Source organism: Dipodomys merriami, unplaced genomic scaffold, assembly GCF_024711535.1.
Source record: "Dipodomys merriami isolate MVZ:Mamm:240054 unplaced genomic scaffold, mDipMer1.0.p SCAF_198, whole genome shotgun sequence".
NCBI classification, from domain to species: Eukaryota; Metazoa; Chordata; class Mammalia; order Rodentia; family Heteromyidae; genus Dipodomys; species Dipodomys merriami.
The window spans coordinates 479,713-503,568 of record NW_027203359.1 but is presented as its reverse complement, the minus strand read 5'-3'; the positions used below and the strand labels follow the sequence as shown (position 1 = coordinate 503,568).

The following is a 23,856-nucleotide window of genomic DNA, read 5'->3' as shown; positions in this document are numbered from 1 at the left end:
CTTGAACTCAGAGCCTGGGCGCTATCCTTGAGCTTTTTGTTCAGGGCTTGTGCTCTACAGTTGAACTACAGCTCCACTTCTGGCATTAATTGGAGATCAAACTCTCAGACTTTCCTTCCTAGGATAGCTGGGAATCCTGATCCTTTCTCAACCTCCTGGATTAGGTAAGATTACGCACAAGCCACTGGTGCCGGCTTTACTTCAGAAGTTTTTAGTATGCCTCAGTACTGTTAACAGGTCTTTCCAAAGTTTATGTACACATCCTACTTGAAGGATTATGACTACTTATTTCTGCACTGAGGATTTTAAAATCGTGCCACAGAATGTTCAGGACTTGATAATGGTGATGATCAAATAATAAATAATATAAATCTAAGTTAATTACCGTTAGAGTATAAATTCAGAATGGCAAACCTTATACTATGTGTATTTTACCATAATTTTTTTGCTAGGTATCCCAGGCTGACCTGAGCTGCCAAGCCTCCCTCAGCCATCACACATACATGCTGCCACACCCAGCATTATTTTACTATAATTACTTTTTAAAGCATGCCACAGAGTTATGCACATTGCATTCATGTCAGTAGTTATTAAAGAACCAAGAAGAGCCAGACACTGGTGGTCATGCCTGTAATCCTAACTATTCAAGAGGTCAAGATCTGAGGATTGTGGTTCAAAACCAGCCCAGTAGGAAAGTCTATGAGACTCTTATCTCCAATTTACCATCAGAAAACTAAAAGTGATGCTGTGGTTCAAAATGGAAGAACACCAGCCTTGAGCAAAAGTGCTCAGGGACAGTGCCCAGTCCGAGTTCTATGCCCACAACAAAAAACAACAGCAACAAAAACCCACAAAGCATTTATTATGAAACTGTCCTATAGCAACAAGTGAAGCTCAAAAAAAAAAAAAAAAACAAAAAAAAAAAACAAAAAAACATTCAAATGCTTGTCTGTCAACTCCAAGTTTCTTCTTCTTCTTCTTGGTCATGGGGCTTGAACTCTGGGCTTGGGCATTGTCCCTATGCTCTACAGCTCAAGGTGAGCGCTCTACCACTTGAGCCACAGCACCACTTCCGGTTTTCTGGTGGTTTATTGGAGATAAGAGTCTGGCGGACTTTCCTGCCTGAGCTGGCTTTGAACCATGATCCTCAGATCTCAGCCTCCTGGGTAGCTAGGATTACAGGCATGAGCCACCGGCGCCCAGCACTTCCAAGTTTCTTAACTGATTAACATAACTGTTAAATTGCTTTCAAACTACTCTATAAAGATTACTATGAGATATTCTGGATTTTACTAGTCTGAATTGAACTGCTCACAAGTCTTTGGCATCATGGTTTTTCTTTCCAACATTTCCACACATAATTGCAAGTCAAAATACCAGCCAATAATGCAATTCTCAATTCAAATCAAAAGTCTAATTAAGAAACACAGAACCTACCACTCTAATAAATTCAAACATTTCTATTATGGCAGAGTTCATCAAATTGTAGCGGGATCCATTGTTGAGAAATGCTTTGACTACCGGTTCAAATAAAAAACTTTTCATTATGTAGCGGTTATAAAACTCATCTTTTAGGCCAATAATCTTTCTCTTAAAACGAAGGGCACCTGAAACACAGAGGCATTGTTGTTTAAGTCACACAGTTCTATATTTTAGACTTACCAAAACAATATCAACAAAACCTGTTTAACAAGTATTGGTAATTTTTTGTGTACAGTGATATGTTGTTAGCACCTCTGGAAATGAAAACCTAAAGATAAGGATTTTAAAAGTACTGCCAGAAAATATATTCTGAAAGGAGTGTATGTTGTCATAGAACCCAAGTCTTAGAAAGCCATAAAAATTCTGGAAATAAGACAGCTACTAATGTCCATCTTATTTAAGATGTCTCTCCTACTATTTAAGGTGAAAAATTCCCAACAATATCTTTTTAATAAAATATTTTTTAAGCAATAGAAAAACTTATTTTATTAGGGCAATCCACTGTATAAGAATTTGATCTCCATTAATTCTGGACACTCTTTTTATTATCATTTTGCATGAGAGTTCTAGGATTTACATTGGTTGTCTGTGGATGGATGTAAAGGCTGTCAACCCATAAAAACTCTGCATGATCCCAAATTTGCCTTCCCATTCTTTAGAAATTAGAGGATGTTGTTTAAATGTGGTCCTCTTTGTTTATTGCACAGCGAGTATGCTTTTTAATTGTTTTCTTAGTTTTCCTTTTTTACAATTAATTAGGCTTTAACTTACGGATGAAAAGGAATATTTGTATCTTGAAGTATGGGGAGTTACTTAAGTCACCATTCGTCAAGATCCAAATATACACAGACAGCTAGACTTCAACAAAGCCCTATTTACCTACAAGGAATTATCAGTAAGTTAATGCCCCAGTTATTGCAAACAGTTCAAAAAAGCATACTCACTTCGTGCAGTCACATCGTCTTCGGTTGGCAAGATTAAATATTGTGTTTGTATTTTGGTTTCTTTGGAGATCATGGAAGTGGCTCGTTAAATTGCCAATTTGTTATTAATCAAGTCCTTCATGAGCAGGTAGCCAGGCAACCATGCTGACACGGTTTCTGGGTGGGAAGGCAGAGGAGTAAAGCAGCTCAATTTTTCTTTATTTGGCAGAAAGAGGTCCACAAGTGAATGCCCAATTAGGTACAGCTGATTATAAACTGCCTTAACAATCCAACTTAAGAGTGTCTCTTTCTAAAGAGATACTCTGGGCAGGGAATTTCAAAATAGTTTATAGAATAACTGCATTTTCTTAATTGTTTTGTTTTGTTTTTAGCTGAGTACTTCCAAAAATAAGCATGGTGAAGATGTTTTAAACTTAAGAGGTATCATTCTGGGCAGCAAAATCAAAGCCAAGCAAGAGTCATGATTCTTTTTTTTTTTTTTTTGGTGCAGGGCTTTTGTTAACTGTTAACTGAGAAAGGAATGCAGTGACAGTTCTACTTGGTAGAATAAAAATGAATACTTAAGAGCTAATGCTAATAGGCCAGATTTTATGCTTTCAACCAGAGCTACTATTATTCTAAGATTGGTACTCCAATTCTGCAGGCTTTGTGTAGACTTGTGTCCTACGACAACATAAACTCTCTAGTCCCTCTAGGATTGACACAGTTCCTAGGTGTGGGAAAAGAAACCCCACCCTTTCTAGAAAGCCCTCCGACCAAGGCATGTGGATGGCAGCCCTACATTCTTTTTTTGGTCCGGTTGTGGGGCCTGAACTCTGGGCCTGGGCGCTGTCCCTCAGCTCTTCAGCTCAAGGCTGGCTCTCTACCACTTGAGCCACAGCGCCACTTCCGGCTTTTTTTTTCTTGCTTATTATATGGTGCTGAGGAATCAAACCCAGGGCCTCAGGCTTGCAAGGCAAGCGCTCTACCACTGAGCCACCTTCCCAGCCCAGCCCTACATTCTTGAAAGTATTTCTATGTAGGAACTGCTTAGGTAGAAAGGCGACTCTGAAGATCTTTTTGTTAAAGGTGGGAGGGGGGAAGGGGAGAAGAGGGAATCCTCATTTCCATTTGCCCTCACTTATAAAAAAAGCACAAAAAATATCCAACCATGATTTCTTTCTGTTGAATAAAAACCTGCTTTCCACCCCTTTATATATCACCTTTATAGTAACAATTTAAAAGGAAAAAAAAAAAGCTGTTTTCCCTGGAACATGATAAAATTATACAGGACTCTAGGTATTCACACAGCAAGACCAAATGAGGATATTCTCAGGGGAGAAACACAAGGCATAACGCCCATGCATTTCTGATCATATAAAATAATATTTATCAAAATGTACTCCAGCAAATGGAAACAAGGTTTTTGGTTGATTTTTAAAAAGCTGCTTTCCAAATTTTACAGTGAGTTCTAAGAAGTTTATTCACTAACAGGAGACTAGAGAAGGCTTTCAGGACAGGCAAATTTAGCATCACCCTAGCATTTTCCATGTAAAGTACACTCTGACCTTATAACCTTATGTTGAGAACATCTTATGCTTAATTTCAATTATAGTGGGCTGGGAATGTGGCTTAGTGGTAGAGTGCTTGCCTTGTATGAATGAAGCCCTAGGTTTGATTCCTCAGTACCACAACACAGAAAAAGCCAGAAGTGGCTCTGTGGCTCAAGTGGTAGAGCAAAAGAGGCTCAAGGACAGTGCCCAGGCCCTGAGTTCAAGCTCCAGGACTGGCAAACAATAATTAAAAAATAAAATAAAAACGAAATAATTTCAAAGCCGGGTACAGTGGCTCACACCTGTAATCCTAGTACTGAGAAGGCTGAGATCTGAGGATCACAGTTCAAAGCCAGTCCGGGCAGGAAAGTCCATGAGACTCTTATCTCCAATAAACCACCAGAAAACCAAAGTGGCCGTGTGGCTCCAGTGGTAGAGCACTAATCTTGAGCTGAAGAGCTGAGGGACAGTGCTTAGGCCCATAGTTAAAACCCCACGACCAACAATTAATTAATTTAATAATTTCAATTACCTTTTTAAAAATATTTATTTATTTATTTATTGGGTCCCGTCATGGGGCCTGAACTCTGGGCCTAGGCGCTGTCTCTCAGCTCTTCAACTCAAGGCTAGCACTCTACTACTTGAGCCACAGCGCCACTTCCAGCATTTTTCTTTTTCTTGTTATTAAAGAAGCAACTTTATTGAGAAGGTTCCTACACTGACCGGCCAGGGCCGCGGCACAGGTTCGGGAGCTGATACTGTGACCCCGAGCAGCCCACGTCTTTTTTCTTATGTGGTGCTGAGGAATTGAACCCAGGGCCTCATGCATGCAAGGCAAGCGCTCTACCACTGAGCCACCTTCCCAGCCCCCCAATTACCTTTTTAAAACACTGTCTTAATCTTACCCAACAAGAGACTTCATATATTAAGTCTTCTTTGTCTCCTAAGTATCTAATGCTACCTGCATAAAAGCCTGTAACCAAGTCTAGTTCTGGGGAATCAAATACAGAACCTTGTGCATGTGCATGCCAAGTAACATTCTACCACGAAGATACATCTCAGTCCTAAATTTCTTGGTTGGTCATGGGGCTTGAACTCTGGGCCTGGGCGCTTTCCCTCAGCTCTTCAGCTCAAGGATAAGCTCTTACCAATTTGAGCTATAGCACCACTTCTAGTTTTCTTGTAGTTTATTGAAAACAACTTATAATGTTTCCTGCTATACATCTTCTTCATTTATACATGTACATCCAGTTAAGTAGTAATTCTTTTATTTCATGTATCTAATTTGTGCAGTTTTTAGAAACCCTTGGAGGGGGGGAAAAAGTTTCCTATGCAGCTCACTTTTTTTTTTTTGGGGGGGGGGGGGAGATGCGTGGGGAGGAGCTGGTCCTGGGGCTTGAACTCAGAACTTCTTATGCTCAAGACTAGCACTCTACCACAGCTCCACTTATGAGTTTTTTGGTCATTTATTGGAGATAAAAAGAGTCTCATATTTTCCTGCCCAGGCTGACTTATCTTCAGGGGCTGAGAAGGTGGTTCAGTGGTAGAGTGCTTCCTTGCATGCATGAGACCCTGGGTTCAATTCCTCAGCACCACATAAGCAGAAAAAGCTGGAAGTAGTGCTATGGATCAAGTGGTAGGGTGCTAGCCTTGAGCTGAAGGGCTGAGGGACAGCGCCCAGGCCCAGAGTTCAGGCCCTACAACTGACAAAAAGAAAAGAGAAAAAAAAAGAAAAACAAAAAAAAAAGATTATCTTCAGGCCTCAGCCCCCTGAGTAGCCAGGATTACAGGTGTGAGAGCCACCTGTACCCAGCTGGGGGTGGGGGGTGGGGGAAGTGTCAGTCGTGGGGTTTGAACTCTGGGCCTGGCACTGTCCCTCAGCTCTTCATCTCAAGGCTAGCACTCTACTACTTGAGCCACTTCTGGTAGTTAGAATTACAGGTGTGAGCCACAGGCACCCGACCAGCTAAGACTTTTTTTTTGTCGGTTGTGGGGCTTGAACTCTGGGCCTGGGTGCTGTCCCTCAGCTCTTCAAGCTCAAGGCGAGCGCTCTACCACTTGAGCTACAGCGCCACTTCCGGTTTTCTGGTGGTTTATTGGAGATAGGAGTCTCACGGTCTCCCCTGCCCGGGCTGGCTTTGAATCGCGATCCTCAGATCTCAGCCTCCTGAGTAGCTAGGATTACAGGCGTGAGCCACCAGCGCCCGGCCAGCTAAGACTTTTTGAAAGGGCTTTTCAGTGTCTGGTACCTTCTCTTAAGATTCACTCTCAATTCTCGGGAGAAAGGTCCACTTCAAGGAGTTAGGTCTAACAATAACCTCAGTTTATAAAGTATCCACAACAAAAAAAGATAACTAAAATTTTGCTAGCATATTTCCTATAAACCTTCATTTACTTTCTATCAACCTTCATTTACTTACAATGATATTTCTCATTGAGTTTACTGGGGAAAAATGCCTTTACAATATTGCAAAGTAATAGGGAGAAGAGGCCTTCCCTTTCAGCTGCCACTCCACACTCTCCACTGGAATTCATGTCCTTTTTTTTTTTTTTGGTCGGTCGTGGGGCTTGAACTCTGGGCGTTGGGCACTGTCCCTGCGCTCTTCAGCCCAAGGTAAGCGCTCTACTTGAGCAACAGCGCCACTTCCGGTTTTCTAGTGGTTTATTGGAGATACGAGTCTCATGGATGTTCCTGCCCGGGCTGACTTTGAACCACAATCCTCAGATCTCAGCCTCCTGAGTAGCTAACTAGGATTGCAGGCATGAACCACCAGCACCTGGCTAGAATTCATGTCCTAAATGCAGCAAAACAGTATGTCACATTCTCCTATGAGCAGACAAACTCCAATTACCTCTTTTACAAACATTTCTTTTCTGCCTCATTTAGAATAAAGTTTTTTCACTACACTTCCATATAACCCTTAAATTGTAGTCCGATTTTCATGAATTGATTTCTTTGGAAGATGAATTCAGGTCTTAATCATGTATCATTTTGCCCAAGCTAGCCTTGAACTATTTGTTATTTTCCCAGCTCTGCCTGAGTAACTGGGATTACAGGCCTGTGCCACCACACTTACCTCTATCTTCACTTTGTGTGTGTGCTCTGTGTGTGTGCACACGAGCGCGCATGCACGCGAGCGTACAGGCATGCTTGTTCAGGTGTGTGTGGGTACTGGGGCTTCCCATTCTCACTTGGCTTTTTTGCTCAAAGCTACTGCTCTACCACTCAGGCCTCGCCCTCAACTTGTGAATTTTGTGGTTCAATGGAGCTAAGAGTATCACTGACTTTTCTGGCTCAGAATCAGGATCCTCAGATCTCATTCTCCTGAGTAGTTAAGAATACAGGCATGAGCCATGGGTGCCTTGGTTCATCTTTACTTTTTTACTTATTTATTTTTGTCAGTTTTGGGGTTTGAATTCAAGGCGGCACACGGTCCCTAAGCTCTTTTGCTCAAGGCTAGCTAGCACTTCACTGCTTTGAGCCTCAGCTCCACGCCCCTTTTTCTGAGTGATTAATTAAAGATAAGAAGTCTCACAGGGACTTTTCTGCACAGGCTGGTTTTGAACCATGACCCTCAGATCTCAGCCCCCTCAGTAGCTAGGATTACAGGGTGAGCCACTGGCACCCAGCTCATCATCACTTTCTTAGTACCAAAATCAAATCTATGGGGGAAAAAATCTTGTATTTTCCCTACTTCTAAGGAAAACAAAATGAACAGAGATACTATTTATAATGTCATGCCACAAACTATAAACTTATTTTGACTTTAAATGATCAATGTGTAAAAATATACATCTTAGAATCAGTGAAATATATTATTTAATGTATGTTGAAATAAAACTGCTTATTTGTCCATTCCATTTTCACATTCTGTCCCATCTGCCAAACTTTTTCCCACACATGAATTAAACCCTTTATGCTGACATGAAAGATTCAGAGTTACAAACTTCCTTTAAACTTGGCCTTGGTGCTCTCACTCTTCCTGAGTATTTTAGGAAAATAATATCGTTTTCAAAAGAACTTTTCTATGTGCTAACTCACAGATATAAGAGTTAAGATGGAACAGAAGTGGTACTTGTTTAAATGAATACCACAAATGCTCGTACTACTTTTGGGTAAAAAAGATTATTAAAGCTAACAATAAAGATTCTGGATAAGCTTGAGCCAGTAGGTCAGCCTGTAATCCTACATACGCTGGAGGCTGAGAACCACAGAGCAAGGTTTAAAATCAGCTCAGGCAAAACAGATCACAAGACTACAAAACAACCAGCACAATGCTAGGTTGATAAATGCTCAAGGGGTAAAGAGCCAGATGAGCAAGTAAGCCAAATAAGAGAAAAGCTCTGAGTTCAAAGCCCAATACTAGGAAAAAAGGAGAGAGTAGGAAAAGGGAAGTTTGGGGAGAGACAGATGGGGAGAGAAAAAAGGAGAATGGGAGGAGGGGGAAGGGAAAGAGAGATCAGACTTGCAGTCAGTGGAAAGTAATTGAACTGATTGATTATCTGCAAGTGACAAAAGGAAAATATGTTCTGACCACACCTATCTTTAGGATCTATGTATTGCAATGTGTAGACTAGTCTGAAAAATTTAAGTTGGGGAACTTGACAAATGTTATCCAATAGTTTACTAGGGAAATTTCCAACTAGAAAGTCTTAAAAGACACAGTAATTTAAAAAAAAAAAATCACAACTTACCTTTAAAAACCAAAAGACAAAAGTGAGCTGCTAGCATGTATATCTTAGAAAGCTTCCAGAGAGCCGGGCACTGATGGCTCATGCCTATAATCCTAGCTACTCAAGAGGCTAAGATCTGACAACTGAGGTTCAAAGCCAGCCCAGAAAAGTCTGTAACACTCTTATTTTCAATTAACCACAAAAAATCATGGAAGTGGAGCTGTGGCTCAAGGGATAGAGTGCTAGCACAAGAAACTCAGATTCAGTGCCCAGGCTCAGAGTTCAAGGTCCAGGACCAGCGTCCCCTTTTCCCCCAACAAAACAAACAAAATATATAGAAAAAAAAAAGATTCCAGAATACCTCTAAATGCTGCCAATTTATCAGTAAGGACAGATTGAACCAATTCCCAGCTCATAAAAACGAATCTTAACAGGGCTCAAGTCCATGATTTTACTACTCAGGAGACTGAGATCAGGAGGATCACAGTTTGAGGTCAGTGGACCAAAAGCTCTGGAGACCTCATCTCTACCAATAGAAAGCTGGATATGTTGGTAACATATCTGGGAGGCTAAAGTAGTTAGAGAGGTCCAGCCCAGCCTGGGCTGCACAAGACCCTATTTAAAAGCAAACAACAACAACAAAAAGAAACCATGCTGGGCACAGGGGGCTTGTGGCTCATGGCTATAATCTGTTTTTGTTTGTTTTGCAATTAACCAAACATGACTTTATTTTTTTAATTAAAAAAATTTTTGGCACTTGGGTTTGAACTCACAGCCTAGCAGCTCATTTGGTTTTCTTGGCTGTTGTTTTACTACTTGAGCCATTCCCTAGCCCAGCATTCATTCATTCATTCATTCATTCATTCATTCATTTGCCAGTCCTGGGGCTTGAACTCAGGGCTCTATCCTTGAGCTTCTTTTGTCCAAGGCTAGCACTCTACCACTTGAACCACAGCACTACTTCTGGGTTTTTCTATGTATGTGGTACTGAGGAATTGAACCCAGGGCTTCAGGTATGCTAGGCAAGAGCTCTGCCACTAAGCCACATTCCCAGCCCTAGCCTTGCTTTATATTGGCTATTTTTTAGATGGAGCCTCAGACTTTTCTGCCCAGGTTAGCTTTAAATTCAACCTTGTGGATCTCAGCCTCATAAGCTAGCTAGCATTACAGATGTGAGTCACTGGCTTCTGGCTGAGATTTATTTATTTAGCAATTTTCTTTTGACTGCCTAAGGCTCTAGAAGTAAATATGAATATTACTTAAAAGAAAAAAAGCTATGGCTGTAATCTTAACTACTCAGAGGATGATGAGAGTGCTGTTCAAAGCCAGCTTGAGCAGGGAAGCACATGAGACCCATATCTCCAATCACCAAAAATCATGAAGTAGAGGTATGGATCAAGTGGTAGAGTGCTATTCTTGAGTAAAAAAGTTCAAGGTCAGTGCCCAGGCCTGAGCTCAAGTCCCAGGACCAGTGCTAAAACAAACTAAACCCCACAGAAGCATGGGAAAACAAGTACAACCCCAAAACAAACCTCTCCTCAGCTTAAGGATTATAAAAAAGCTGGCCACAGACCAGATTTGGCCAGCCTTTGTACCTCAGGCACTAAGATAATTATCAAAAGTGCTGTTTTCACATATGTAAAGTGTGGTTTTATTTTAAGATAACCCAGGCTCAGCAACTGCACAAAATAAGGGTACAGACTAGGAGAGAGAGGGCCTTGGTCCCCCTGACTTGTGATCTTTTCAGACAAAAATATTTAAAGATACAACAACATAATATAGAAGAACAATAAATAATTCTATCAGAAGCTACAACACTTACATAATGCCAAGAAAGCATGTTTTGAGGCCATAAGAACCAGTACTCTGCGGAGGATATCCTTGTTGATAATGTAGTTCTTTATGTGGTAGGTATGGTGCTCCACACAAAAAGTTAGTAATTCCAGTACAAGTGCCAGTAACTGTGCAGTTTGAAAGTCATCTAAAGCAATCAAAACACAATTATATACATGCTGAACACAAGTACACGACAAAGAGAGGTCCAGCCAGACACCACTTCATCTTTGGTACAATTACTCTATTCCTCTCCTGCTAACTACAGTGTTTTAACTACTTGAGTCCACACCAAATTATAATTAGGGGTTAGCTTTATAGCTTACATCCAGCAAGCCTCTTAAGTAATTCAACTGCTTTATGTTCATTCCTCTTATTGAGCCTACATAATTACATCACTAGGTTTTCCACAAGTTCCCAATAAATGCTCTACAGATTGTGCGCGCACGTGCACGCGCAATAAACTAGTCATGACTGTGAAAACAAAGTGCCTCCCAGTACGGAGGAGGCTGAGGCATGATGACCTCCAATTTGTGGCCATCCTGAGCTACATAGTAAGACACTTTTTCAAACAAAACAAAACAAAACATAAAACTGCATCTAAAACCAACAAATAACTGCCTTACTTCTTGTTTACATTTTTATTATTTCTGGTTATAGTGCTTTTAAAACCATTTTTACCTTGAGTATCTCTTAAAAAAATATCCTGGGACCAGGGGTATGGGAGAGGAACTACACTCTGCTACCCTTACCTCTCTATCCTGTCAACTTTGAATTTCACCATTTGAGAACTTCATTAACTGTCAGCCTGTATTATCTTACCTTTACTAGGCTTGTCTTCTGTTGTATTTGCCAGTAAAGGAGCAGTGAGAACATGCATACAATGCTTGTAGAAGAAACCCAGAAATTCAGTCTTCTCTGTTTTCTAAAGAATCAAAAACACTTCTATGAACTTTAACAACACTGGTTCTTCTTACCAGCAACAAATAACATACTACCTATGAAAAGGAGGAAAAATCCCCATTGCTTACATTGGCAGTGGCTAGCATGTTCTCTGGGTCAACTAAAGTTCGAAGCAGGCCCATAAGTTGGACTGCTCCTCCAAGTTCAGGATCTGTATCACAAATCATATGTTCTATAATGAGGTTGATGAGCAAAATGTCCTAGTGAGAAAAATACACACAATAAGGATGGCTTTGCAGTGAGCTCTATTTGTCTTATTAACTGTAAACAAAACACAATAACTGCTTTATGGTGGGAAGGGTGCTTGGGTCTAAACTCAGGGCTTCATGCTTATGAGGCCAGAATTCTACCACTACACCATCTCTCTGGCTTTATTAACAGAATTTTTCTTTTTTCTTTTGGTAGGTTGTGGGGCTTGAACACTGGGCCTGGGCCCTGTCCCTGAGCTCTTCAGCTCAAGGCAAGCTCTCCACCACTTGAACCACAGCGCCACTTCGGGTTTCTGGTGGTTAATTGGCGCTAAGAGTCTCATGGACTTTCTTGCTCAGGCTGGCTTTGAACCACAATCCTCAGATCTCAGCATCCTGAGTAGCTAGGATTACAGGTGTGAGGCATCTGTGCTTGGCTTAAAAGAACTTTTCTACTGCCTTTAAATTCCTGATTAAAGCAAAACCAATCTTTCAGATTGATTTTAATACATTTTATGTCCTCTAATAACACAAACAGCCTTCTCAGAAAACTCAAGGATTTATTGTTGGAGCTTTAACAGAATATCTAGAATTATCATTGTTCTACTTTCATTAGATTCCTTCTCTTTTGTCAAATGATAGCTGTACTCCATTTGGGGCCATGATGTAAGACTTCTTTTAAAATAAGTTTAGGAATATTTGGGAATGCAATTGCTGAGCTGAATCAGAAAATGAAACTACAGTATGTAGAGAATGCACAGACAAGAAAACAGACCTTTGGTTTTCTTAAGCCTCTCTTATAACTAATGTTCTACTAACTGGCCTAGGAGTAAATAAAAATCAACAGGGATTCAGTAAAACTTCTTGTTCTTCTTGTCCACATATTTAATGGTAAAATTAACCAAGGGCAGAGAAGACACAGACAGTGTAGGGAAACTTCGGAGTGGAAAGCCAGCCCAGGTTGCTTATTCCTGGAATCCTATAATGTTACCCAGGAGGCTGAGAAAGCCTCAGCAGAGAAACAGAATCACAGTACAAATCCAGTCATGATCCTCATGGGCAGAAAATCCCCTAAGATTCCGTATCTCCAACAAACAAACAAACAAACAAAAAACCTAGCAAAAAGCAGGGCTAGAGGACGGTTCAAATGGTAAGAGTGCTAGCCAAGAATAAGCAAGTTAAATGCAAGGCCCTGAGTTTAAACCCTGGCATTCCCCACATAAAGAGTAGAAAATCAAGAGGCCTTATGTAGTGAGCAAAGTATTATGGAGTACAGTAATAAATGGGTAACCCTGAGATTTTACTTTCTTTTAAAAGAACATCATGATAAATCACTTAATTTAAACCAGTACTCTTTTTCCCACCTAACATGGTACAATAGTTTAAAAATAAACTTTACTAAGTATTCCACTTGAATCTAACACATTATTTAGGATTTAAAAAAAATAACAAAGGTTATTATCATTATTATTATTATTTTTGCCGGTTGTAGGTCTTGAATTCTGGGCTTGGGTGCTGTCCCTCAGCTCTTCAGCTCAAGGCTAGCGCTCACTCACTTGAGCCACAGCACCACTTCTGGTTTTCTGGTGGTTTATTGGAGATAAGATTCTCATGGACTTTCTTGCCCGGGCTGGCTTTGAACCGTGATCCTCAGATCTCAGCCTCCTGAGTAGCTTGGATTACAGGTGTGAGGCACCGGCATCCAGCTTGTTTTCTGATTTAAGACTTTTCGTAGGCTGGAATTCTGCACGTATATTTTAGTTAAGTGGACATTTTTCTCCCTCACTGAAGGGGATGAGGGGAGATTAGCTTAGATTATGTAAAAAGGTATTCCCAAATTTTATGGCGGGAAAGAGGAAAACTCAGTACCATGGGGGTAATTATGCAATATAAAGCAGAAAAGCACAGGCATTTCGGACTTACACACATTAATACTCTACAATTTAGAGTGCCTTTCACATTATCAGAATAGTATCTGTTACTTTAAAACAGACTTATTTCTCATAAATGCTGTGTGTACATGTCTGAGTGCATACACATGCAATATGCACTCAACAGTTTGTATTTTATGATTAAGCAGTACAGAAACAGCTCCCTAAATACTTTCAAAGGGCTATTTCATATCTTCATTCTTGATTCTGAGAAGCTAAAAACAATGACTTTGTAGATAAGTTAGTCATAATTCCACATATAGAAGGATAATAAAATGGTTTAATGGTTTAGGCAAGACAATCCAGCAAACTGACTTCAGAATTTTAAAAAGTGATGTCCAAATTTTCAAAGCAACCTAAATTGAACATGAACAAACAAGTGCTGTAAGACATGAGCTTATAAACTAAGAGAGGAATCAACTTAGGAGAATAAGCTGTTTGATATGGCTATATTTTTCCTAAAACCAGTGATTTAAATCTTAAAATGAGTAAAAGGCCCAGCTATGGCTACAGCCACCTATGAATACTTACTATTAGTACAAATAATATTTACCTTGCTGGTTATTTTTTGCTCTGTTAACTTCTTACTTACATCATCATTCTGTTGTGCCTCCTGCATGACAAACTCTCGTACCATGGATGGATTATATTCAACCAAGTATGAGAATATATCAGTAGCAGCACTTCGTACTTGTGTATCATCCATGCCCTGAAGAGAAAACACACTTAGTTCTCTTATAAAAGTAGAACTCAGGAAATGTAAATATCCAAACCTAACAAATCATAACAAAACACTGTGCTATAAAAATTCAGCTGGATGAGCACAGTGACTCAAGTCTGCAATCTTAGCTACTTGTGAGGTGAAATAAGGTGATAATAATTTGAAGCCAGGATGGGAGAGGGGAGGCAAAGAAAGGATATACAAGACTCATCTTAAACACTGAATGGGATAGATGCAGTGGTACATTTGCCTGTCATCTCCAGTTATGCAGAGAAGCATAAATAAAAGAAATATTGAGTCAGAGCCGGGCGCTGGTGGCTCATGCCTGTAATCCTCGCTACTCAGGAGGCTGAGATCCGAGGATCGCAGTTCAAAGCCAGCCTGGGTAGCAAAGTCCGTGAGACTCTTATCTCCAATAAACCACTAGAAGTAGTACTGTGGCTCAAGCGGTAGAGCACTTGACTTGAGCTGAAGAGTGCACGGACAGCACCCAAGCCCAGAGTTCAAGCCCCACAACCGACCAAAAAAAAAAAAAGAAATATTGAGTCAGGTGCTAGTGGCTCACACATGTAATCCTAGCCACTCAGGAGGTTGAGATCTGAGAATCACTGATGGTTCAAAGCCAGATCAGGAAAGTATGTGAAACTCTTACAGACTATTCCAAAAAAGCCAGAAGAGGGGCTATGTATGGATCAAGTGGTAGAGCACTAGTCTTGAGCAAAAGAAGGCTCAAAGATAGTGCCCAGGGCCAGAGTTCAAGCCCCAGGAGGGGGTGGAGGGGAGCACACGGGGGGGGGGGGGGGGGGGGAGGGGCATGCGGGAGGAATCACAAACAGGGCATAAACTCCCTATCTCAAAATAACCAACAGAAAAAGGACTAGGAAAGTGGTCTAAGTAGAGCACTTGGCTAGCAAACATGAAGTCCTGAGCTCAAACCCTAAAAAAAAAAAAAAAAAAAATGTTACTGTCAACAAACCAAAAAAAAAGGAAAGAAAAAGATTTGCTGCATGTAATCTTTTTCTATGGTATGTTTATTAGATTCTTCTTAAGTTACCTACTCCTGTTTGCCATGTGTATTTGTGTGTTCCTTGCATGTGCATACACCAGTATTAAGGCTTGGACTGAGGGCCTTAAACTGTTGTGCTTGGCTGTTTCACTCAAGGTGACACTAGAACTTGAATCACACCTCCACTTCTGGCTTTTTGGTGGTTAACTGGAAATAAGGGTCCGATTTTCCTGCTCAGACTGATTTCAAATCGTGATCCTCTTATCTCAACCTCTTGAGTAACTAGAATCACAATCACAAGCTATCAGTGCCTGTCTTGCCTTTCCATTTTAATAGTTCATCCAACAGCCTTCCAGGAGCAGCAGTCCACACCAATAATTCTAGCTACTCAGGAGGTAGAGGTTGGAGGGAGATAGTGTGACCTCATCTCAACACAGAATATTCATACTCTTAATTATGATCCTAAGCTATGTAAGATGGTACAGAGAACAGGGAACTATGGATAGGAGGATCTCAGTCTGAGGGCAACACCGGGTAAAAAGTGAGACTCTATCAGAAAAAAAATTTTTTTAAAAAGGCTGAAAACATGACTCAACAGTACCTGCATAGAAAGCAAGAGGCCTCAATACCACCAAAAATAGTCAGGAGTCAAAATTCCCTTAACATTCTTTCAGTGTAATGCAAAGACTTGTAATCAAATATATACATTCACATAAAATATGACCTGTGTTTAAGAAATTTATTGGTAATTATAAATGAAGAACAATTAACTCACAAGGATGACTTCTAAAGCTGGTAATATGCCCATGTTTGACAAAGTCTTGAAAAAAGCATCTCTGTTTTGGGGTTGTAGCGTTTGAGAAAACGCACAGAATTCTTTTAAAAAGTTAACCTGTAATTAGGAAATAGGATAAGTGAGTACAAAAGAGTTATTTTTTGCCTTATTTTATGCTTTCAGAAAACCGTATTTCTTACCAATTCCTGTCTTTTTTCCTCATCTGTTGCTTCATCTGTTAGTTGTGCAAACAAATCTGTCAGAAATTTTTCATCTTCCTAGGAAATAAAGGGCAAATTTAATTATGTTAGTAATAAATGTATAAAAGCATGTCAATATACTATAAGGTAAAAATGGCAATAATTGGAAAAAGGAAAGATTTGGTACATGTTGTTCTTCAGAATAAAGGTGTGTGTGTGTGGGAACCAAAATACAGAAAGATAAATTGGAAATTTCTATCAGGAAGATTATTATATTTTAGCAAGGCTCTATTTCCAAAACCTAATTAGTGATCTAATATTTATGGCTTGCACATGCAGTTTTTCATAGCCAGATAATGTGTGAATAAATAAGCATGATTGTATCTGAAAGTTTATTTACAAAAACAAGCCTGGCCTAATTTTTGGAGGTTTAACTCCTTTGTCCCAAGGGATTGTTCGATGAGCTTAGCCTCAGGTGCTAAGACTTTATCTTCACCATCCCAAAGATGCAGCTACTCTGTTCTAGGCATATAGTGAAAAACTACAGGTACAAATCATTGAAGCTGGTCACTCTGCTTACCATTATTTCATCTGACTTATACCTATTGTACTGGAAAGTGCCTCTAAGTTTCTTATATGTGGCAAAGCAGGGCTGGTGGTGGCAGAAAAACATGGCACTGTTTTGTGTGTCCATTTCATTGAATTCTTACATTTCATATAGAAAGAAATCAGTTAGGCTATAAGCTCAAGTTCTCACCATATATGAATAGCTGTGAATAGGAACCTAAGGTGTGGCTATATAACTAGAATCCCTTGGTTGGTGTCCCAGTATAACAGTAAAAGATACTTAAAACAGATGAGGGTAAATCTTTTTAAAGGAAATTGGGATTTTAAGGATTAAGTGGTCTTGAAGTGTTAGACTATGTTAAAGATGTGAAGTGATGGGGAATGACTGCATAGTTAAGAAAGGTGACAGGGGGCTGGGAAGTTGGCTCAGTGGTAGAGCGCTTGCCTTGCATGCCTGAGGCCCTGGGTTCGATTCCTCAGCACCACATAAGCAAAAAGAAAAAAGCCGGAAGTGGCGCTGTGGCTCAAGTGGTAGAGCACTGGCCTTGAGCTGAAGAGCTGAGGGACAGTGCTCAGGCCCAGAGTTCAGGCCCCACAACCGGACCAAAAAAAAAAAAAAAAAAAAAAAAAAGAAAGGTGACAGGCTGGAAAGAGGCAGGGAGAGCCCATAACATGCCAGGTCAAGCTCATTCCAAATACAAGTCTATTTCTAGCAACTGCAGTTGTTTTTATTATCCTGTGGTCCAGTTATAAAGAACAAATTTCCCCATATCTTTTAAATAGTTGGAAAAAAAAAGATTCTGCAACCTCTTCAGTGAGAATGAAGACAAAGCTTAATTCAGGTTTCAAATATTAAATTACAAATATTAAATTATTTTTAAAAGGATTAAAAAGATACTCTGAGATTCTAGTAAAGAACTTGGACAGAACCTTAGTTATTACCTCATCTTGCCTTATTTTATAACTGAAACACAGATAAAGAGATTGATGTGAGCCGGGCGCCAGTGGCTCACCCCTGTAATCCTAGCTACTCAGGAGACTGAGATGTGAGGATCATGATTCAAAGCCAGCCCGGGCAGGAAAGTCCATGAGACTCTTATCTCCAATAAACCACTAGAAAAAAAACCGGAAGTGGTGCTGTGGCTCAAGCAGTAGAGTGCTCGCCTTGGGCAGAAGAGCGCAGGGACAGCACCTAAGCCCAGAGTTTAAGCCCCACAACAGACCTCCCTACCCCCCCAAAAAAGAGAGACTGATGGTAAATCTCATCAATTCACCCAGGCCTAATTATTGGGTTGAATTATTTCCTTCCTGATGCCCAGTTCTCCACTACTTTACTTCTGTATTTCCTAAAGCAGAAGTAGACTAAACATTGCTCCAGCCTTCGATTCACAAGCTCTAATATACAGTCTAATACACTTTCTGCTATGGTAGGTGCTCAGGCAATATTGTTTGGTATTAAATCAGATGGTTATTCCTACCTTTACTTTTCCTAAAATGTACAAATAGGTCAAGACTTTATTAATACATGCCATACAATTTCTGGATACACCCTAGAATACTAGCTGTTACACAGACACCATACAATTTCTAGATACATTCCAGATTAGTCTAACAATGTTTAATGGTTTTAAAGGGAAAGTAATCAATGATAAAGGGTGTGTATGCATGTGTGTACATAGGTAGTTTGTAAAGACCTTCTTTGTTAACTCAAAAATGCTCCACATATTGTAATGAAACAAAGTTTCAGCAATTTGAAATTATTTGTACTTAACCTGGCATTTCACTCAGATGGAGAACAAGTTTTAAAACAGAAGTGGCAAATTTCCTTAAAACAAAAATACAACCATATGAGGCTAAAGAAAAGACTAATACAACTCAGGATTATCCATAGAAATCAAGAACCTAAATTAGGCCAGAGAATAGGGTCTACTACCTAGCAGTTCTTTATCAAAGGATGAGTGGAAACTGACACTAGAACCCTATACCCTTCTCTCTGCTGTTAGCAACCAAAAAACTCTATGGAGATTTATAATTGTAATACAGACTGTATTTCCATAGTATTTTTGTCTACCTTAAACGAATGAAAAACAATTCAAATTAGTTAACTGGTTCTAGGAAATCTTGCAGGTTGAATTATCCTACTCTGAAAATCCAAAACTTTTGAGTACTGACATGATGCTCAGTTTCAGAATCTGGCATTTTAGACTTTAAATTTTTGGATTAGGGGGCTGGGAAGGTGGCTCACTGGTAAGACTGCTTGCCTTGCATGCCTGAGGCCCTGGGTTCGATTCCTCAGCACCACATAAACAAAAAGAAAAAAGCCAGAAGTGGCGCTGTGGCTCAAGTGGTAGAGTGCTAGCCTTGAGCTGAAGAGCTGAGGGACAGCGCCCAGGCCCAGAGTTCAGGCCCCACGACTGGACCACCCCCCCCCCAAAATTTTTTTTTTGGATTAGGGCTGCTCAACTGGTTAAGTCTATGCAAATACTCTCCCATCTTTAAGAAACTCTAAAACTTGAAACACTTCTGGTTCCAAGCACTTCAGATAATCTATATATATCAGTTAAAAATCTTTGAATTTATACTTTTTGTTGTTGACTGGTTGTTCTGAGGCTCGAATCCAGGGCCTCCGAATGCTTGGCTTTCTTCACTCCCAGCTAGAGATCTACCACTCGAGCCATGTCTCTCTCCCATTCTGGCTTTTTTGCTGGTTAATTGGAGATAAGAGTCAGTTTTGTCTGTTCAGGCTGATTCCAAACCATGATCTCAGGCTCCTGAATAGCCAGGATTAAAGGTATCACCCTCTGGTGTCCCACTACTTTTTATTTTTGAAGGTGATAGTAAGATACTAAAACAGAAATTTTCTAAAATTGAAGACACAAACAGTTAACATACTATTTTATTTGTAGTGTGCATAGCCAAGAAACTCTGACATTTATTAGGTGCTTTTAATATTTAATAAATTCAGATTCCAAATACTTTACTTGTAGGCCCAAGATTAAGTTTTAATTTATATTTCCTAAGGCATCAAACCTATTATTTTTTAAAAAATCATGGGCAACAGCCACTGTGGAGTAGGAGGGGTACAAAGAACAATCTTTTTTTTTTTTTTTGGACTATGCAAACTTCTGTTTTAGTGTGACAAAGTTCACATCCAACTCAACCAGTAGACTGCTTTCAAGAAAGCTGACTTGTAGCCAGGCGCTGGTGACTCATGCCTGTAATCCTAGCTACTCAGGAGGCTGAGATCTGAGGATCTCGGTTCAAAGCCAGCCTGGGCAGGAAAAGTCCATGAGACTTATCTCCAATAAACCACTGAGAAAACCGAAAGTGGTGTTGTGACTTAAATGGTAGAGTGCTCACCTCCAGCTGAAAAGCTGAGGGCCAGAGTTCAAGCCACGCCACTGACCAAAAAAAAAAGCTGTCTTGTATTACTTTCAATAGCCTACAAGAATGATATCAGTTTACCATCAGATAACTCTGTGGAGCATAGCGCTAATAGCACCATTCCTCAGATAAGGAAACTGAAGCTTTAAGAAGTTAAGGAAACTGTCTAAGTCACATAGCAGCTATTAAGTAACAGATGAAGCAGAACCTCTCACCACTACAAAAACATGCCTTGTCTTCTGGGATGATTACATCCAGATGTATTTGCTTCCTCTGCCATAGCCATTCACCCTGAAACTAGGCCTTTACTGTATCATTAACCAGAATTTCCACAAATCCTATAGGATATGTGACATTTTGCTTGGCTTCTTTCTTTTCTTTCCTCTTCTAATCTACTAACTGACAGAGTAAGTTCTTCAAACCCAGACTTCTTTCTTGTGGGTTATTTTGTAAATGGTATTGAGATCAATATACACTAAACACACTATTACACTTCTCTATCCTCTCCCCAGAAACAACATTCTGGCCTCAACATATTATTATTCACTATAATGTTAATTAATATAATCAAAACTACTTTTGACTTGAACAAAATTAAAACCCAGTTTAAGAATTTAAAAGGCACCTTGCTTAAGATAATTTGTAGTTTTAATGGTATCAAAATCAAACAGGTAGTTTTAGGCAGGAAAAACAAAATGATTTAACTTACCTGTAACATACCAACAATTTCTACCTTATTGAAAAAGATGAAGGAGTGAAGTGTTGATAACATGTTTTCTTCAAAGACTGAAGGGGTAGGAAGAACCATATCTTGTATATACTGAACTCTGTATGTCTGATGAATTTTTTGTTTCAGTTCAGGATCTGATATGGGAATAACTTCTTTAAACTTTGCTGTTTTTGTTAGAAATTCCCTGTGTTTTCGAGGTTGTGATAAAGCAGGATCATATTCTAAGCATCCAATGACGTCCATTATACATTCTTCAGAAAACATAACCTCAAAAAGAGCAGTCCGATTCAAGAGAAAGATGCCTTTGATAATTTCATATAAGTGGTGGAGTCCTTCAATATTTTCTAAATCCTCACACACATGAAAAAGCTCTAAGAGCTTTTTAATATAACCCTCATTTTCCAGTGCTAGTGCAAGTTTCTCGCGGCGGAGGGGGGAAGGTAATGATGATGCCACAAGTTCTGCAATTTCCTCAAGTCGACTTAATTCACAAGATGGCAATTCTAAACCTGGTGAAGACATATCATCAAATCGCTCCTCTTCAGATTCATCCACAAGGTCCTGAGTGATGTCCACTGATGGATCCTTTCCTTGAACCTATAAAAAAGATTTTGTGGTAGTTGACAAAATCTGAACAAACCCAAGAAACATTTTTAGATTAAGACGATCTCTCTTCATCCCTGTTTTTCTAAGCTAAATCTCTCTAAATGATATATTTTCAATTTTACGCAAGTTAGTTCAAAGTTCAGACTGAATAAACCACCTCTTACAGTACAACAGTCACTTTCCAAAACAGACTAAATTGAGACCCAGTGATCCTTGAAAACCCACAAAATAGAGATCTGATGTCAATACACTCATACAACAATCTCCTGCCAATGGCCATCATCTTATATAGTCCAAGCAAAGTCTCAGAAAGTCTACAGATACACTTTAAGATAGCCTTCAATATTTAATATCTTTGATATACAAACAAGTATCAAATATAATGTTTTTGTTGTTGTTGTTGTTGTTGTTGTTTGGGTCCGGTCATGGGGCCTGAACTCTGGGCCTGGACTCTGTCCCTCAAGGCTAGCGCTCTACCACGTGAGCCACAGCGCCACTTCTGGCTTTTTTCTTTTTGCTTATGTGGTGCTGAGGAATCGAACCTACGGCCTCAGGCATGCAAGGCAAGCGCTCTACCACTGAGCCCTTCCCAGCCCTGTTCGTTCTTTTACATACACAAACCTGCAGCTTTCTTGATCCCCCAGAAACTTTCTACTATAATTTCCTTCTTTATGGCATCTTAGAAGCTCTTACAAAAAAAGATACTTAGAAAATCTTTGATTAGATATACCTCAAGGTAACAGATTTTGAAATGAAACAATGTGACCCCTAGAATTTTGAACATGGGACACACAATACAAGGTAGAAAGAAAAATAAGGGCTTTTAAGATCATGCTTATGGCTAAGAGACATTGTTGCTGGACATTAAAAGATGGCCTGGAATATTTATTTTGAAATATGCTGCTAAGTGATAATGGGCTTGACCTGGTCAACGCTACTGAAAGGACACCTAGATATACTCATAATCTGTGCCTGCCATAGGCTCAAACTGGCTTCAGATTTGTAACTATAGAAGTTCTCATTATATATTAGGTTTCTAATACTCAAGCTATAATTTTACCCACAGAAAATTGGTATATTTTTGACTAATAAGCCAAATTAAAAGGGACAGCTATAATAAGAACGCCATCTTCTTAACTTCAGATAAATAACCACTTGAAAATGGAGGATTTTTTTTTTTTTGTCGGTCGTGGGGCTTGAACTCTGGGCCTGGGCGCTGTCCCTCAGCTCTTCAGCTCAAGGCGAGCGCTCTACCACTTTAGCTACAGCGCCACTTCCGATTTTCTGGTGGTTTATTGGAGATAGGAGTCTCATGGTCTTTCTTGCCCGGGCTGGCTTTGAACCGCGATCCTCAGATCTCAGCCTCCTGAGTAGCTAGGATTACAGGCGTGAGCCACCAGCGCCCGGCTTGAAAATGGAGGATTTTTTTTAGCTCTTTCTAGATTAAAAAAAAACAATTGGTGAACAGAATTCAGAAGTAACAAAAGTGCATATAATAAGGCAATATCCATAAAAGAATATCTAAGAATATAAACTATGTGAAAGTTAAAAGCAAAGACCAAAATGGCTGAGTTCAAGCCCAAGGGCCTACATACACACCTACAAAAAAAAGAAAAAAAAAAACAAAAAACAACTCCCCCCCCCCCCCCCCCCCGTTGTTGGGCTTGAACTCTGGGCCTAAGTGCTGTCCCTGCGCTCTTCAGCTCAAGGCAAGCGCTTCCGCAGCGCCACTTCCTGTTTTCTAGTGGTTTATTGGAGTCAAGTCTCCCGGACTTTCCTGCCGGGCTTGCTTTGAACCGAAATCCTCAGATCTCTGCCTCCTGAGTGGCTAGGATTACAGGCATGAGCCATGGGCGCCCAGCTTAAAAAAAAAAAGCTCTTAAGGTAAAGAGCAGACAATATTAAAGGAGTCCAAGCATGACAGTTATAGATTTGAGTTCAGGTTTGAGTGAAAGATTGGCCTGAAATAAGGCTGTGTCCAGGCTCAGACTACTTCAAAGAAAAGTAAGCAATGTCTGAATAATAGCTATTTTCTTACAAGCTTGAACCCATTAATTTCATTTTCCTATAGCAAATTCTACAGGACAATAAAGTGATTAAAGTAAGTGCTAGATAAAAAGCGTAGGTAAAGGTGAAAAGCATTCCAATATTAATTGGGGCTGGGAAGGTGGCTCAATGGTAGAGTGCTTGCCTTGCATGCATGAGGCCCAGGGTTCGATTCCTCAGCACCACATAAGCAGAAAAAAGCCAGAAGTGGCACTGTGGCTCAAGTGGTAGAGTGCTAGCCTTGAGCTGAAGAGCTGAGGGACAGCACCCAGGC

The 23,856-nt window shown here is 40.0% G+C and overlaps 1 protein-coding gene across 2 annotated transcripts in view; it reads right to left on the bottom strand.

Moving 5' to 3' along the window:
• The window catches only part of LOC138831487 (serine/threonine-protein phosphatase 4 regulatory subunit 3A), a 53,659-nt gene that overhangs the window by 6,641 nt on the left and 23,162 nt on the right, over positions 1-23,856 (bottom strand). Inside the window, exons 4-11 of one of the 2 annotated variants that reach the window (XM_070028549.1) lie at positions 20,910-21,527; positions 16,250-16,327; positions 16,050-16,166; positions 14,101-14,256; positions 11,497-11,628; positions 11,288-11,390; positions 10,455-10,613; positions 1,438-1,607 (exon numbers count right to left, since the gene is read on the bottom strand). In XM_070028549.1, the coding sequence (XP_069884650.1) occupies positions 1,438-1,607; positions 10,455-10,613; positions 11,288-11,390; positions 11,497-11,628; positions 14,101-14,256; positions 16,050-16,166; positions 16,250-16,327; positions 20,910-21,527 (1,533 nt within the window). The remainder of the gene's footprint in view (positions 1-1,437; positions 1,608-10,454; positions 10,614-11,287; positions 11,391-11,496; positions 11,629-14,100; positions 14,257-16,049; positions 16,167-16,249; positions 16,328-20,909; positions 21,528-23,856) is intronic. The other variant, XM_070028551.1, reaches the window with a different exon arrangement.